The sequence below is a fragment of the Lutjanus erythropterus genome, chromosome 16 (genome assembly GCF_056507025.1).
Source record: "Lutjanus erythropterus isolate fLutEry1 chromosome 16, fLutEry1.hap2, whole genome shotgun sequence".
NCBI lineage: Eukaryota > Metazoa > Chordata > Actinopteri > Lutjaniformes > Lutjanidae > Lutjanus > Lutjanus erythropterus.
The window spans coordinates 18301747-18318867 of NC_139332.1; the positions used below are offsets into that span (position 1 = coordinate 18301747).

Consider the following 17121-nt stretch of genomic DNA (forward strand, 5'->3'; position numbering starts at 1 on the left):
CTGTGTTGGTTATTCTTATTCTCTAAGAACAGCAGAGATGAGAACTTCACAAGGTTATTACACTTAACTAAAACAAAATTAAACTGGGTGTGAAAAACTTTCAAAGTATCACAAGGTTTAAAAAACTCATCAAAGATATTCTATACTTGCAAAACTGCTAAAAATGTCTTTGGTTTTAGTTTTTGTCAGTTTGGAGAAATTTGTCAACACAAAAAGTGTGAGGAAGCATTGGTGAATATGTTTATTGAGACTGGCATTTCTGTGAGTCAGCTGCTGTCACGAAGTGTTGTGTTGATATTGTAATACCTGTTCTTAGACTCGGCTAGTAGATGACTTGTAACGGGATAACGTTATCTGCATACAAATAAAGATAACTCTGTTCCATTGCAGTCACAGATAAAAAAGAGATCAATCAGATTACAGATAAATTTAGTAAAAATGGGAATTGTTAGTAGGATAACAATTTTGAAATAAAGAAAAATATACTACTATGCACAGTGCACACATTATGGCCTCTTGTGAAAAAATGCTTCACTGAGTGGAGTTAATCTGTTTTTTTTAATCAATATATCAATAATTTGAATAAAACAAAGGAAGGAACAGCTGGACAAACAAACCAATCAACAAATATGAAACACTTAAATATTTTCTGGTTTCTGTGCTCCTCTCTGTAAACTGAATATCTTTGACTTGTGGACAAAAAAAGATATTTGAGGATGTCAACTTGGACTTGAGAAACACTGATCAACATTTTTCACCATTTTATGACATTTTAAGGACTAAATAACTTGTAATGGAGTAAATGGTCAACATTAATTGATTAATTTGATAATGAAAATAATTGTTACAGGAAATACTTGAAAAGTAGGTGCGACATGTCCATGTGCTCCACAGTTGAATGTTAGTTGTTTTTCTGGCCAAAACAACTAATTAATCAAGAAAATAATTGACTGATGACTTGACAGTGAAAATAATCACTATATTAAATTACAAACACTATATCAGGCTAAACAATTTTGCCATATTTTATATTGAGGTAATCCAAAAGTAACAGAAAGTAATCGAGTTACATTGCTTAAATATTGTGATACTCGGATTGCGTTATTTGCTACATTTTTAACAGGTAATTAGTAAATATCAGAATACATTTTTAAAGTAACCCTCCCAAGCCTGCCTATTCTGAACTTCATAAATCTTGGCCATGACAAATACCCCCTATAATCTCATAATAATTAAGAAAAAAACAAACAAACAAAAAAAATAATTAACAAATTAAAACTTAAAGTTAACATTTTTTACAAATAAAATCTAAATTGAAACATGCAGGCCCACTCTGGTGGTTGAAAATGTTATACTGCAAGTCATACAGATTTTATGTCCGTGTCTCCACAGATGTCAAATTTGCAAACTTTTTTCATGATAAGCAATGCTTGAGTAACTCATGAAATTGACATAAGTTACACCTCTCAGGTTGCCAGATGTGTCTAATACTTGTTTTTCTTTTCATAATGATGATTTAAGGACAATTTTGTTTATTTTACTTTGAACATGTAAGAATATTTGGTGGAAGAATTACTTTTGTGTCACATGTGCTCCATGCGGCCTTAGATAAAAAGAAGCAGCAACAACACACACAAAAGAAACAGCATCACACATGTAGAATACACACAGTACATCTACACTTGGTGCTTGTACTGCTTTTGTAAGGCTAATTTGATTTGACCAGCTGTAAATGTTTGTTTGCATTGAAAATATTTTGAGATTATTGAAGAGAAAAAAAAAAGAAAATCTGTGAAATAATTTTTAGTACAACATACTTATTTTAAGTATTCAGGGTAAGTATTCAGATTAGATTAGATTTGTTTTGTAATCCAGTCAATTATTTTACTAATTACAAAAAAAGCCATGCACTTTGTATTCAGGAACTGACTAAATTTCAAAGCTGTTTAACCCAACCCTGGGTGCAGATTAGTGCTTAAAGTAATTATATATTTAGAGAAAATAATTGTGTGCTTTGGGGAGTTTAGATAGAGTTTTTCCAGTGTGAGAATGTATTAAACCGAGCAGTACTTCATGTACTACTGCGCATGTCCTGCAGGTGGCGCTGGACTTTCACTAACAAACACCGCTGCACAGGAAATACAGAGAAGCAGCGGCAGACCAGAGAAATGTTTGCTAGTTAGCCGCAGCTTAGCACGCTGGCTGTCGTTTTCTTTTACCGAACAGTCAACAAATTGTCCGCGAACGCAGCCTTGTCGACGAGTTAATGGTTGTTTTTCGGGGGCATAGTTTGTCGATATCAGGGAAATGTCGGACAGAAAGCGGGCGAGAGAGAAGGAGGAGGACAGACGCGACCACAAGAGACACAAGACGTCCAAACAGGATCTGGAGAAACTCAAAATACACACGAAGAAACTCAAAGAAGAAGTCCAAACACTGAAACACGTCGAGACATTGTGAGTGATGTCACCGAGTGCGTTTCTGCTTAAGATTTTAAACTTGTGCATGAATTATAAATGTAATTTAGCTGTTTGTTTTTCCTAAGTAGTCTTATCAGTTAATGTTGGGGTTGTCTGTGTTAACCAAGTTCATGTTATTCTTTCTTGCAGCTATGAGAAACCTCCACCAGGATTCATAAAGGTAATGTTATTCACACTAAAACACATTTAGTGAATACCAAGAAGCTTTAAAGAAACAGAATGTATTGGACTTATCATAAACAGTTGTTTAATTTATAAGAAATGTTCCAGGAATGACGTTTGCTGTTGCAGGAACATGAGGACAAACCGGAGGACTGTATTCCTGCGGAACCAGGAAATGAAGAGGCCAGGAGCTTCCTGGCACACGCCCCCACCAAGGGGCTGTGGATGCCTCTGGGGAAGGAGGTGAAGGTGATGCAGTGTGAGTACAATTGCAGTACTTAAGCAGTAAGAGAGGTGTGAGCAGCTTATTGTCATATCTGGAAAGATTTGGTCCTTAACTGGATGCTTCCCAGATCCCTGGGACACCCGGAGATCATGTTAGCAGTTTGTCTAGGCTTAGTAAACCCTTACTTCAGTAGCCCTGACATATTGATGGCTAGCAGGTGACAATTACTGTACACTGGTTTTGTAGAACTAGTAGAATGCCCGTTCATAATATGCCTGTTCTGAACGGGCTGATGTCCTGGTCTCTGGTGTTGTGGATTGCACCTATTCATAGAGTAACATCAAGTTTCACAATCAAACAAGTTTATATGACATTGAGTCTTGTGCGTATTTACATGCTGCCTCTCTTGTGCTCGTCCTGATCGAAAGTCGTGTCTTCAGATTGCTTCTTTTGTCTAACAAACAGCCCAGAACCCAAAGACTCATTGACTCTTTTACATTTATTGTCATAAAAGACACAGAAAGCGGTAAATCCTTGCATTTGAGAAGCCTGAACCGGTACTTTGGATCGACTAATCGATTAATTGACTTATTGTTCTTGGCCACAGAGTAGCTGTTTGTGGACATAGGCCATCAGTCCATGGTTAATATTGAACCTTGGTTGTTTTTCACTCTGCCCTGTCTCATTTTTTCTTTTGTTCATAGTTAAAGCACTTGTCTAACTGTTTTTAGTCTTCTTTACTACATGGCCCGTGGTGTCTGCTAGTCCCAAGAAGTTATGTAAATTTAACGATTAAACAGATTTCATAAATTGTGTTTTTCTCCCTAAATTAAGTTCAAGAACTCAAGAAAAAGTTTCTGGGTTCTTGTAGTTAAAACTTATCCTCTTCAAAGGCCCACAGTTGCATTTATTTATCATATTCTTGAAAGGTCTGAACCAATGCTGATGCATGTGGAGGCACCCTGAGTACAAATAAAGTTTATTATCAGTTATAGAAGTAAAAGCAGCTCTTGTAGTTGAAGAACTGTAGGTGGGAGTAAACCTCCACCATGTGTGGGCAGCGGTCTTTATAGGTGATAGATGTAACCACAAAAACTTAACAATTAACACCACGTCTATTGTTTCTCTGTCAAACATGAAGGGCTAGAGATTAATAATGGTGTTGTGGAGATCACCTTCTGTCTGTTCGGTCAGACAAAGACTGTCATTATATTCAGTGTCCATTCATTCCTTCGTCCCACTCCTTTTCAGGCTGCATCAACAGCCGGGGACTTGGGGAGTCTGTGTGTGCGTGCGTGCGCGCACATACACGTATACACACACAGCCAGGCCCTGTCCACAAGTTGGCATTTGTTCTGCAGAATCTGAGCATGACTGGCTCTGCTCAGTCCTGTGAGAAAATGTTTCAATATGTCATTCTGTTTAAAGGGACGGATGGAGAGTCGTCACAGTGAATCGTATGGACGTGAAAAACCTAAGCAAACAATTGTGCACACAGCTACTCTTGGAGGATAAACCGAGTATTTGTGTGGTCTCACTTTACAAAGACTCAAGTTAGTCATGGTAGCAACGCTGCTACGTCAAGTGTAAATTTAAATTAAAACAGTGTGAAGTTTAGACAGAAACTTCTTCGCTTCTTTTCGGAGAAGCGCAGCTGCTGTTTTCTGATCTGCTCGAGGACGTCTGTTTTTTATTATGCATAAGGCATACATTTTGCGGCTCATCACCACATGAATCAGAATCAGAAATACTTTATTGATCCCTGGGGGAAATTGGGAAATAAGAAAATATGCTGGAGCAACTGCAACAGGCTGCAACAGAGCAGAGCTGTTCGACTGTGACTCCCAAGTTGCTTCTATTGGTTTTTTGAACTACAGAAACTAAAGAAAATATTTCTGTTTAGCCTAAATAAACAATTGTTTTTGGGTCAGCTTCTGTGAAGGTGGGTTATTTAGAAAGAAACTACAGTTAATAAAAATCCAACAAAACATAACTCAAGGTTTACTTACTAGCTTTTGCTGGTGCTTTCAGCTGTAAATTACTGAACGGAGGTATGTCTTAAATGAGAAATCTGTAATATATTTACTGCAATAAATCAGAAATGATGATATGATGAAGATGATGATATGTCATCAGAGATCAAGGAAACGTTCAGTTAAAATATTCACTTTTCTGACAATAACACTAGATCTGTGGCGTCCTCCTTTGAAATTTCTATTCAGGGCTTGAATGACTGTTTTATTTGCTTGTTTCAGGAGTTAAAATTATTGCTGAATGTTCTCCGAATGAGGAAGTATCTGTTTATGAGTTGTAAGAAATAATGAATAAAAAGGAGTAGATGTTTATTCATGCCAATGTTCGATCTATTTTTTTTTTTCACCTCATTTCCCCCAGTTTCGCACAGATTAATGTTTGATTTGTTTGCCGCAGGTTGGAGATGTAAGCGCTATGGCCACAGGACAGGAGACAGGGAGTGTCCCTTCTTCATCAAAGGCAACCAGAAGCTTGAGCAGTTCAGAGTGGTGAGTTTGTTCGCTGCTCAGAAAAAAAAAATGAGCCCACCCAGAGTTATTTAGAGAAGATATGAAATAATAGTCTGCCTGTTAAAGAATGTAGGTTAGGTCGCGGTAACGGGGTCACGGGGCTGCGGCAGAGACAAGTTTGTGTCTGAAACCTTCGGCTGAGGTTAACAACAGAGTCGGGACACGTTTAGTTTAGACTGAGGAACATGTGGGCTGCAGACATGTTCAAACAGCCTGGTCCAGCGTGCCTGTAGTGGAACAATATCTGCTGCAGGGACACAGCCAGCCTCTGCAATGATTACCATAAATGCAAGTGTATCATATTTTCCTACCTTGCATTGTCACAGGGAGGTTTTTATAAAACGCTGACATAACAGTAGAATCAGTACAATGGTTGGAATGTGTTGAGTGGGGATAAATTCATGGCTCTAATGTGAACAGTAGCAGAGCTCAGATGTAAGCAGGAATGATTTTTCCTCTCTTTCCTTCATAGTAAGATGATGACAGATTGTACTTTACTCTTTTAGGCTCATGAAGACCCAATGTACGACATCATCCGGGAAAACAAAAGGAATGAAAAAGAAACCAGGTACATATATTCATTGTTTGAGATATGCATGTTGTTTGTATCCTTTTCTGTAATTTCCCTGAATAAGAGTCAGATTTTTTTTTTTAAAAAGACCACTTTATTGCAGGTTTCCTCATTACAAGTAATAAAATTCATCATTTATTTAATTCATCCTGCCACATTTATGCAGTTTTACTACAGACAGAATGAAGGAAATTAAATAAAGATGTGGCTTTCTCCAAAATTGTTTCAATGCTGGACAAAAGTAAAAAAATGTATGAATAGTTGGCCTCCCAACATTCCCTTCAGCATTCAGCACTGCATAGATTTTTTTTTAACTTTAAAGCCACTGGAAACCCAAATCCACAATAGCTTTCTTGCTATGTAATTTAGGGTCTTGTGTACATAATGGTAAGCATTAAAAATGATTAGAAATGACTTTGAATCCAAATTGGAATATTGTCATTAAAATTTTTGTTCACTTTCCTGATATTGGGTTTGAATTTGGACGTGGTTATGCCTGGACGTTTGTTATGAAAATTATCCAGTAAATTCCACGAACCAGTGATTGAAAAATCCAGATCAGCTGTCCCAAGCAAAGCCAGCAAAACCTCTCTGCTCCTGCTTAATCTGCCTCTTTGAGTCACGCCAAATCAACAACAGGGAACTGAAGCAGTTTCAGTGCTCCGGACTCGGATCCAAACTAACGTGTTAAAACACTGACATCACATAGTAACACAAACAAAATAAGCGATTGCGGCTCCTGTAATCCAACTACTCCCATGTTCTCCTGTGAGGTAAATGATCAAAGGAGTCTGGTTGTGTTGAATATTGCATAGAATATAGTGTACGCTTAAACAGATATAGATTTTTTTGGAAGCTAAAATACATCTTCCTGCTGCTCCTGTCTACGGCTGGTGCTGCTGAAGGAGGCGTTGATGATCAGAGACACCTACACGGTCTCGAGAAATGGTCTAAACAGCAAAATGTCCTGCTTTAGATTTTTGAAGATTTTTGGCAAAAGACAATACAGAGTGCTGTTTTCAGACACTTCTGCAGTTTTTGACTGTCTTCCCTCAGTGGAGTGCGACAGGCTCAGATGACCTGGAAATTCTCTCATGGTGGCTGGTTCTCTGTGCCGGTTTCTAGCAAATTGTGTTTGACATCAGAATGTTTGAATTTGAGGTTTGCTTACTATGGAGGCTCGCTGTAGGTGTGTGTGTGTGTGTTTATGCAGAGTAGCAGCAAACGTACACTTGTCTGTGTGTGTGTGTGTTTTTGCATTTCATTACAAAAAGGTTATTCAAAGGCCAGTGGCACTTTGAAGTCTTCGTTGCGTGTCTGTGCCACATTAATTTTGGCGTCTTCGAGGGAGAGAAGTGAAACGTCTCCCAGAGAACAAGCTTTCCAGTTGCACAAGCAGCAGCATTGTGTCTCAAGTTGTTTTTGAGATGGTGGCCTCTTCTCATGAGATGACAATGAGGTGACAACAATTTAGAAATGAACTGGTTATTTTAGAAGTACCTGCATCTATATTCATTGAAACATTTCTTCAATTTTATGAAATGGTCCCAGTTGGATGTGGGACATGGACCTGTTATTTCTGATCTGCTTTGCCTCTTATGAATGTTTTTCATCAATAATTCATGTGGTAGTGCTCTCAGATGTTGGTTCCCCTTTTTACTAGTAATTACAGCATGTGACTTCGATATAAAGATGTGTTGTTTTACATTTTTAATTTGATGCCTGATAGAGCCGGGGATTTTACTCTTCAAGGACCCCCACCATCGATCCACATTAGACCACACTCCCAGTTTGAGCGGACTTTATCTTAAGGAATCCCCTCTGAGAATTTATATTATTTAGCTTGCGAGATCATAAAATCGTCAATGATCAAATCAATGATCAAACTAGGATTATGCTAAATTACAAGATATCAAAAACAGCCAACCCTGTTTCTTACGTTATTGTTTCAGCTTCCAAAAAATATTATCAGAGTTAAAATATTGTATTTGTTGTTTTGCTGGGGACCACCTACAACCCACTCAAGGGCCCTTTTTGGTCCCCGGACCCCAGACCCCAGGATTGTTTGAGGAATGCTTCAGTTCACATGATGGGTGTCAAATTAAGTCAGAAAAAAGTATCAAATGAAGTTCCCTGTTGGTATTGGTATGACTGTAAAGGTACTGTTACTGGCACTGGTATTGAAACATTTTCTAATAAATTAGTGATGAAAGTTTGCAGGAATTGTAACTTCTCATACCGCAGTCTTTGAGGGAAGAGGATTTTTAATATTTGGCTGAAGGTTATGAAGTGCTTTTATGATGGAGTTCACTTTGAGGACTAGAGGTACGCTTTAAGGAATAACGTGACATCCCAAGTGCTGGATGATCATTATTGCTCCGCGAGATCAACCCCGCTGTAATGAGGCTTGATAGACACTTCACAAGAGCATGTCAGCCTCTTCTCAGAGAAACACTTTCATGGCTGAGTAGTTAACATTTTCCAGATGTCTTCAAAAACTGTACATTTTTGATAACATCACTCTCAGTGTGCCAGCTTCTCTCCTCTGAGCTCATTAAAGGGCATGTACTCCAGTAGTCTCCAATACTGTACATCAAAAATCTTCTTTTTTTATTCCCTTCCTTTCTGATAAATGTTTTCTATTTCACTGAGCAGTGTGGTGCTTCCTCCTTCATTCTGTGATGTGTTATATTTTAATTTTCCTACTTGACCCTTATTTAGCTGTGGACATTTAGATATGTTCAACAGAGGCAGTTAGCAAACAGCTGAAGCCACTTGTAGTCTCTGTGTCATTCACCAGAAGTTTAGGTAATTATATTACTACTGATCCGTCTCATGGTCAAGCTAAACCGTGTACAGGTTCATAGTTCAGCTACATTCAAAAATAAGTGTGCATTAATGATCAAATGAGAATTTAATGGCCGGGAAATTTTCCCCTCCTGTTCAGGGTCAGGTGAAACCAGCAATGCTTATTCTTCCTCTGTTTGTTCTTGTTTCTAGGGTTGTAGCAGTATAAGGTTTTCTTATGCCATGGTATTAAAATCGAACGTTGATTATGCCATATACACTATCTGGGGAATTGAATTGGACCATATTAGTAGATATATAGAACATAATATTTTGCAAAACTAGATTTAAAGGTTCAACCAACCAACAATCCATTCCTTTAAAGGTCATCATAGCTGATAATGATGATAAAAACAACAACAGCAATAATAATAATAATAATAATAATAATAATTGTAATGCTTTTTGCTGTAAAACAGTCATAAGATAGTTATCATTATATCAAGCCTTGTATAGAGTGCTGTTGGTATCATTCTGGTTCCCTCTGCAAAAATTCAAAGGGATTTCTCCATTGCATTTTTGAGAGATAAAGAAAAAAAAAGGTCTGGTAAACTAATGTTTATGATACTTAGACATTTTGTTCAGCAAAATAGTCTTCCCAAATGAACACCACTGCATGTGTTACAACAGAGTGGCTTCATAATGAAAGAGTTGGGGTCCTGCCTGCAGTCCAGACCTGCCTCCCATTCAAAATGTGTAATGTATTGTGCACATTAAGTGCAAAATACACCCATGCCAGGACTGCTGAAACACTGAAGAAACAAAGAATGGAAAAGAATTTCACTGTCAAAACTTCTATAATGAATGTCCTCAGTTCCCAGATGTTTACTGTGCGTTGTTAAAAGACAATGTGATGTATCACAGTAGTAAACATGGCCCTGTCACAATTTTTTTTGAAATCTCTTAAACTTGTGTTTAACGACAGACCTTCTTTCTGGCATCTAACCAAAAACCCACTGACTTCGAGATGCGGGGCTGGGAGGAGCTAATAATTATGCTAAGTCATTTCAAGGCAATCGGCCTACTGGAGATGTGTAACACAAGTAGACACTTGGCCAACTCCACTGTCCAGAAATGCCGGCACAAGGACAAAGACGGTGTCTTGCTCAAGGACACTTCTGATGCTTGCCGACGCCGGGGCATCTGAGTCCGCATCAGTTGTTTTCTTCCATATACTTAACGCTCCTCTTCTCTTCACCTCCCTACTTTTCTTGTCTCCAGGATCCAGCAGCTGCAGAAGCTGCTTCAGGACACCACCTCCAATTCAGACAGCTCCTCCTCCTCCTCCTCTTCCTCCTCAGACCACCATCGCAGCAAGAAAAGGAAAAAGAGGAAGGAGAAAAAGAAGAAAGACAAGAAGAAGAGAAAACGGAAACGAAAGCACAAGTCTTCCAAAACCAGTGACTGCTCAGATTCAGATTGAGCCCTTGGAACTTGCAGATGTGTGCATTTATACTACGTGCTTTAAACGTAGGAAGAGACCGTGAATGAAGTAGCAGCAGTGGTAGATCTTGAGGCAGTAGTGAAGCATGTTCTGCACTCTGGAGGTCTTTTGAAGCATTTTCTCTGCAGGTTGAAACCCTAAAACTGTAAATCCACTGCGCATGACTTCTCCCCGCCGTTTGCTTCTCTCCAGGGCGACGACTTGCATTTACATCCTCTCTGTTAGATCACACAGCACAGCACAGGGTCGGCTGCTTAAGTAAGTGCACGTACGTGTGCCTGGCTGCAAATGTGTGTCGAAGAGCATTAGCTGCATGGATAATGAATCTAAAGTGATTTGAAATGAGCCCACTAGTGAAAGAGATAATTTCACTGGGTCTGATAAGATAGCATGTCAGCAAATACAGTGTGTTATTAAGAGATTGTATTTCCCACCATTTTTTTTTTTTTTTTTATCTTTGCCATCTCGCTGCTTTTAAATACTTTGATTGTAGAGTGTGTTAAACGCAGAGAGGTGGAAAAAAAAGTCCAAATTAAATGTTGGAATAGGAATTTGTCTTCCACACAAGCCTGAATGTTTGAATGCTTGTGACTGTACATAAATATTTGGAATTATTTGAGGTTGGAATATGCTTATTTGCTCTGAAAAAAAAAGCCACAGAGATGGGGAAAGAATGTATGTGAATGTGTTCCCTCATTCTGAGAATAATGATGGCTCTTTTTCTCCCATGTTTGCCCGACTGTAGGCTGCAAAAACAAAGACGTTAATAATCTTGGCCTGAACTTAATGCGTGTGACACTATTTTTCATGTCAATGACTATTTACTCTTTTGAGGATGGCGCGGTGAAACTCGACACACAGAAGTTTGATCATTAAAAAGTACACAGCACAGCACAGTCTTGACCTTCCTGAGGGCCCTGAAGAACATTTTTCTTTTCATCTTGTCCTGTCAGCAGTCGGAGGAAAGTTCAGAGTGTTTCTCAATAATCATTTCACAGTCTGTAGCCTACACAACGCTGTGCTGAGCCACCTTCAGCAACTCATCAAATCAGGTTCTTGACCAGCAGCTCATGGTACCTACTTCACACCAGACGTGCCCTTCAGGGCCGCATACAAGCAGGTCTGGCACTTCTCTTCTTCATGAGCGGGGACGTTTAGAAGAGGAATCCCTGTGGAAATGAACTAGAAACATTCCCTCTTCCTAATGACCCTGATAGAGAGACAATTACAGCAGACCTACAGGGAACAAGCAAACTAGATTTCCATTTAGATTTGTGTCTTAGGCTTTCTGAGTAGTTCAAATGCTGTAGGGAATGTATGTGTTTATGAGAAATTACAATTCCATCAAAGAGTCACAGATTATGCAGCTGTGAGAGCATTTTAGCTGCTGATTGAGAGCTTATTTATTCTCTCATTTTCTATCTGTGGCAGCTCTGTCCATCCTTTTTCTAGGCTGGGCTGCACCAATAAGGATTCATTTTAAAACCTGATTAAATTATATTTTTACTTTAAACCTAGATTCAATTTATTTCTGTGGCACTAAAACTTTCAACTCCAATTTAAATTGTTGTTCAGTATTAACTTTGAATTTAAACTTAAACTTGGGGATGTTTAACTCCTAAGTAGCTGCCTTTTTGAAATGCATTATGAAAAATAATCACGTTTCATGAAGAAAGTTCAGCGACAGGCTCAACCTTACGAGTTTTACCATGGGTGTCTTCTTTCTTCCACTTTTGGCCAGGTGGAATTAGAGCTGCTCCAAATCATCATAAGTAGATTAACAAGGCTAACTAATTTTTTTAGCCACCTACCAAAAAAAAGAACATAAAAAATCCTTTCAGCTTGCTATCAAACAATATCGGGTTTTTGCACGCTAGTTAACTAAAACTAAAAAAACAACTCTGATTAGAACTAATCTCAGATAAGTCTTTATTGGTGCAATGCAGTTTTAGTCACCAGTAACTGAAGATAAATCAGCTTCATTGAAACAGTCTGTTCCACGTCGACTTTTTCTGTCTCTCTCTGAGTAGAACAATGAATCTCCCAGATGAGAAGCTGCTCAGAGGGAGGTTGTGCCACGTGGAGTGAAATCTGGTCAGCGGAGAGTCTTTATTGAAGCACTCTGTCTTCTTGGACAGGGGACAGGTCAGATTGAGTGCCAGCCAGGCCGGGCTCACTGTGCAGATCGTGTTAGAGGCCCAACATATTCGCAGAAAACTAGATAATTAAATCTTTATGACTGGAGCACTGCACTTAACTCATGAATAATAATCATGTTTTGCCAAGAGTGAAAGATGCAGTGACAAGGCCTCTTTCCTTCTTTTGGTTATGTGATATCATCTTCACACCAGATGTGCAGATGTGCAAAGGTTCAGCCAGTGGTAAAAGTGACAGCTGAAGTCCACGCATGAAGGGAAACAATGTGAGGCTTACCTTACGAGATGCAAAACAAGAGTGACTCTGCATTTTATTGGATGCTGAGCTACATTGTGCTGCATTGTGAGTCTGCACTTTTATTGACTGCACCATGCAGTACTTTGAAACCATATGGGCTGGCTTAAACTCTCACTCCACTGCCTCTTTGCTGCCTCAGATAAAAAGATTATATCTTCTGTAAGCCCTTTGATGTAGTTTTGACCGCTCTGAAGCTCAAGTCGGAGATGCAAAAGTCACCATAACTTAATGATGGGAACAGAGGGGAGGAAAACAGAGAAGTTTTTGTTTGTTTGCCCATGTTCCCTCATCCGGAAAGGAACAATAAAGAAGTGTTTAGGATTTATTTATGCACATTTTGAACGGCCTTGAGGTTTACCCCTCCTCTGCCCAATCTTCAGCTGTAAAAGAATCATTTGTAACAAGTGATGACTCAAGTCTGTGTACTATCAAAATGTAATTTTGACATTTACAGTGAAATAACACATTATTTCTATTACATGAATGAGATATATTTTCTTCCAGGGTATGATCTGTCTTAGTTTTTTTTTTTTTAACAAATGAAAGAAAAAAGTCTACGCACCCGGTCCAAATACAAATTATGCTCAGGTAGGTAGCATCAAACCTTTACATTGAGAAAAGGGTAAGGAATGACTAATTAAATAGACCCTCTCTTTCAGCCACTCTACAAGTAACTCACTAATAACTTGCCATCTTATTTAACACCTTTGTCCTTTCATTAAAAGTGGATACAATGGCACCACATCAGCATTCAAGAAGTCTGTTTTGTCACAATCAATAATATATAACAATATATTAACTAATTTGAATTGGCGTTAATAAGACTGTCAGTACACTGTCATGAAAACTTTCTTTAGGAATGTTTGACTGCTGTCATTAAGTGTCATTTGGTAAGTTATGTCATTTTTAATGCAAAGTTGACATTGTTTGAGATGTCTTTGTTACCACAACTTGACAACAATCAAGTCGATGTCTTTCTTATGACCAAGACAGCGCTGTCTTTGTCATGACAACTTGACATTATCAGACTTAAAGAAACTCTTTAGCTTCATGTTTTTAACGTTTAACATTAAACTGTCATCAAGTTTTATAACACTTTTTTAACAGTCAATTTCCTAGACTTCAGCTAAAGTGATACCATTTGGACTTGTCATAAAGGTGTGAATAAAAGTTATGAGGCCACTTTGACGACAGAGTACAGTACGAATGATGGTTTAACTTATAATGTTGTCATGACGACCACTGTCAAAACCAGCCACATATGACAGTTTGATGTGAAGTTGTGACAAATGCATTGACAGGTTATGTTGTCTCTATTAATGTCAAGTTCTCATAAAAAAGACATCTCAAACAGATGAAAAGATGATCTAATTAACTTAATCACACTTAATGTCTACAGTCAATAACATTCATAAAGACTCTTTCATGTTGATGACATGGTTATGACAGTGTCATGACACTCTTATGCTTCCATTCCTGCTACTTATATAACATGTGCACCAGAGTTCCCACCTCTCTGGTGCGTCTTCAACATGTGTCACTGTGTCTAAGTTTAAGTCTTGCTAATTTGGAAGGAGTCCAGTAGGATATATTTAATATCTCAAAAAGTAACCTTAAACATACTTCAGAACACGTGTGTCCTGCTGCATTAAACTGTTCTCACACTGAGTTAAATAATCAGTTTGCTTTCTGTTATTTTTGGATCAGGCCCACTTGCCTACACAGGCTGTGTGTGTAGTCAAATTAACAATTTAGTAGAAGGGCACAGGCTGTCATTTAAATCAGCAGAGACTTGTATCCTGTGTGTGTGTGTGTGTGTTTCTTTTTGTTTTTTTTTTACAGAGAGATAAACCAACAGAGAGGGAGGAAGAGAGATTTCTGCTGGGTGTGTCGCTCCAGATTATTTATCAGGACGGACAGGGCTCCTGTATTAATCCTCCTCCTGCTGCTCCTGCTGAGTGGAGACAAGGATGAGCTGCACGACTGTTTGCTACACACTATTTTCTCTCTTTTTTCCTCCTAAACACACACTCTGGGTTTAATATCAGAAACAGTCTGTAATCACAGACTAAATTAAGGAGAAGTGGCCTCACGCGGCTCAGTGCTGCTGTACTTTGGGATATAATCCTATATCCTGTCCTGTGCAATGACATCCAATGAAACTATAGCACTGCTGAGCTGTATCAAAATGTTCCCAACATAATGTAACATTAGAAGGTTATAATCCTGCCCTCCAAACAGCTTTGTGCACACGTGTGGGGAGCAGAGAGCGTTCAATAACCATGAATTATTAAAAATCATTGTTCCTGTTTGCCTTCCTTTACTGGCTGCAAGATTGGAGTCAGTCATGTCTTTGTGTCACCCATCATGGAGAGAGACATCCTTGTTTGTCTTGTTTATTCAGAAATAATTCATTGTAAATCCCCATTATTCACTTGTTTTCATGTGTTGAGAGAGCATAAGCAAGGCTGCTGTCGACGAGAGGAGCTCAGGGTCAGTTTGAACATTTTCACCAAATTTTTAAAAAGTAGTCAATAAAAACAGAATTTTATTCCAGGTTCATGTTGGATATGATCCACCTTGGTATGAAAGTATTCTTCTTGTTCAATTTTTCTGTCAAGAACAATATTATAGCAAATTTTGCATTACAGAGCATGTATTTGGTGAAGTCAAAACTGCTTTTTTACAATTTACTTTATTTGCACATTAGCACAGTGAACACATTTTTAACCTTTCTGGAGACCTTTATGTTAATATGCTCAGTACTATATGAACAAGTGCTTAGAGCTTTGATTTATTGGTTTATTAATCTGTTTAAGACAAATAAATCCTCCAAAACTTCATTTTCATTTCATTTTCTTCTACTTTTTATCATATTAAAATCCAAGCTTAAAACTAGCTTTAAATGAGGAAATATTAAATTGAAATCACTCTTTAAACCTCAATTTAGATTTTACTCCGAAAATTGATTAATTTTAGTTTGATTGCACCAAAACTTTAAACTCCTATTTAAACTGATCCAGTATCAGCTTAAATTTACACTTGAGGAGGCTTAACTGTTAAAATGGCTGCTTTTTTCAGATGCATTAAAAAAATATAATATTCCTCAAGGAAATTTAAGAGATAGACTCAACTCAGTTGATTTTTTTTTTTTTTTTTTTTTTTTTGATAGACTTCTTTCTTTCACTCTAGTTAATAATTCCCACAATGCATTGTGAAAAGTAGTGTGCACCTGATGGTCACTCATCAAGTATTAGGTACCATAATGCATTACACTGAAAGAGAAACAGTGGCACTGACATGATTAACAGAGAAGAGAGTAGTGTCTAGTATTTCCTCTTCCCTATATATTGAGCACGCCATATAGTCCTCTACATTGAAATCACCTAGACAGTAAGTAGGAAGTATAATGATTTTGGACAAAATCAGTGTAATATTTTTTTTAATGCTTTAGCAAACAATACAGTGTTTTGTTGTTGTTTTTTTCTTTTTAACGGTTTAGCTAGCTTGCAAACAATGTAACATTTTGATAAACATTTTAAGCTAATCTAGCAAACATCAACATGTTGGTTTTTTTTTTCCCAGCTGACCAGCAAACAATATAACTTTTTGGCTTTGTTTTGTTTTTACTTTATAACTAGCATTTTGTAACACTGATAAACTTTTTTAGCTAGCTAGCAACATTGTAACTTGAAAAAAACTTTTTACCCAGCCAGCAAACAGTGTAACATTTTTGTTTTGTTGTTTATATTTTGCTAGCTAACAAACAATGTAATGCTTTGGTAAGGCATACAGGGCAACTGAAGGTTTGCCCCCCTACCCCCTTCTATGCTTATTAGGTCACAACACTCAAAATATTTGATTAGGGTAAGTAAGCATCTCCATATTGATTAAACTATTAAATTTGGGTATCAAATATACAATTTTCTATCACCCAAGTCTACATTAAATAAGAGTAAACAAGCCTTGTTATAGCAGAAATAATAGATAAAAGCGTCAGTGTGCTTCTTCCTCTTGACGTGCATACAGGTTGAACATCAGGGGCTCAGTGACATCACTCACGCCTGTTTCTGATTGGAGAAAATTCTGAATTATAACTGACTTAAAAAGTTAAACTACTTTGCTTAATTACTCGTGGCTTATGCAAATCAGACAGACCTAATAACCCTCGTCTTTTTTTTTTTTGCTGTCTAACTAACTTCAGAGCTGCTAAAAGAAAAGCAGCCTATTGTTTTTTTGTTTTTTTTTTAAATGTATTTAAATGTGATTTAATGTCACCGTGCAGCAGTGAGTCAGTGAGCAGCAGCTCTGCCTCCATGCATCCATGCATCCTGTGTCTGGTATCATCGAGCAGCCAGCAGACGGCAGAAGAAAGGAGGAAGTGGAAACATCAG

The 17121-nt window shown here is 37.9% G+C and overlaps 1 protein-coding gene across 2 annotated transcripts; it reads left to right on the forward strand.

Annotated features, from left to right (window-relative positions):
* The first annotated feature begins 2127 nt into the window (after positions 1-2127).
* Positions 2128-15570, forward strand: rp9 (RP9 pre-mRNA splicing factor). 2 transcript variants are annotated; one of them, XM_084739483.1, is made up of 6 exons: positions 2128-2456; positions 2610-2640; positions 2772-2901; positions 5299-5390; positions 5918-5979; positions 14570-15570. In XM_084739483.1, exons 1-6 carry the CDS (start codon positions 2308-2310, stop codon positions 14748-14750), a joined length of 645 nt encoding a protein of 214 aa, XP_084595609.1. In that variant the 5' UTR covers positions 2128-2307; the 3' UTR covers positions 14751-15570. The 2 variants fall into 2 exon arrangements, with proteins under 2 accessions (XP_084595609.1, XP_084595608.1); XM_084739482.1 differs by lacking the exon at positions 14570-15570 and adding an exon at positions 10051-13052 and having other exon boundaries at positions 2130-2456.
* The last annotated feature ends 1551 nt before the right edge of the window (positions 15571-17121 follow it).

Excerpts from the sequence above, each read along its gene's own strand:
- rp9 (XM_084739482.1), top strand. The coding sequence starts at position 2,308 with ATGTCGGACAGAAAGCGGGCGAGAGAGAAGGAGGAGGACAGACGCGAC. Across the intron at positions 2,902-5,298 it reads GGAGGTGAAGGTGATGCAGT|GTTGGAGATGTAAGCGCTAT; the intron begins GTGAGTACAATT and ends TGTTTGCCGCAG. Across the intron at positions 5,980-10,050 it reads AGGAATGAAAAAGAAACCAG|GATCCAGCAGCTGCAGAAGC; the intron begins GTACATATATTC and ends TCTTGTCTCCAG.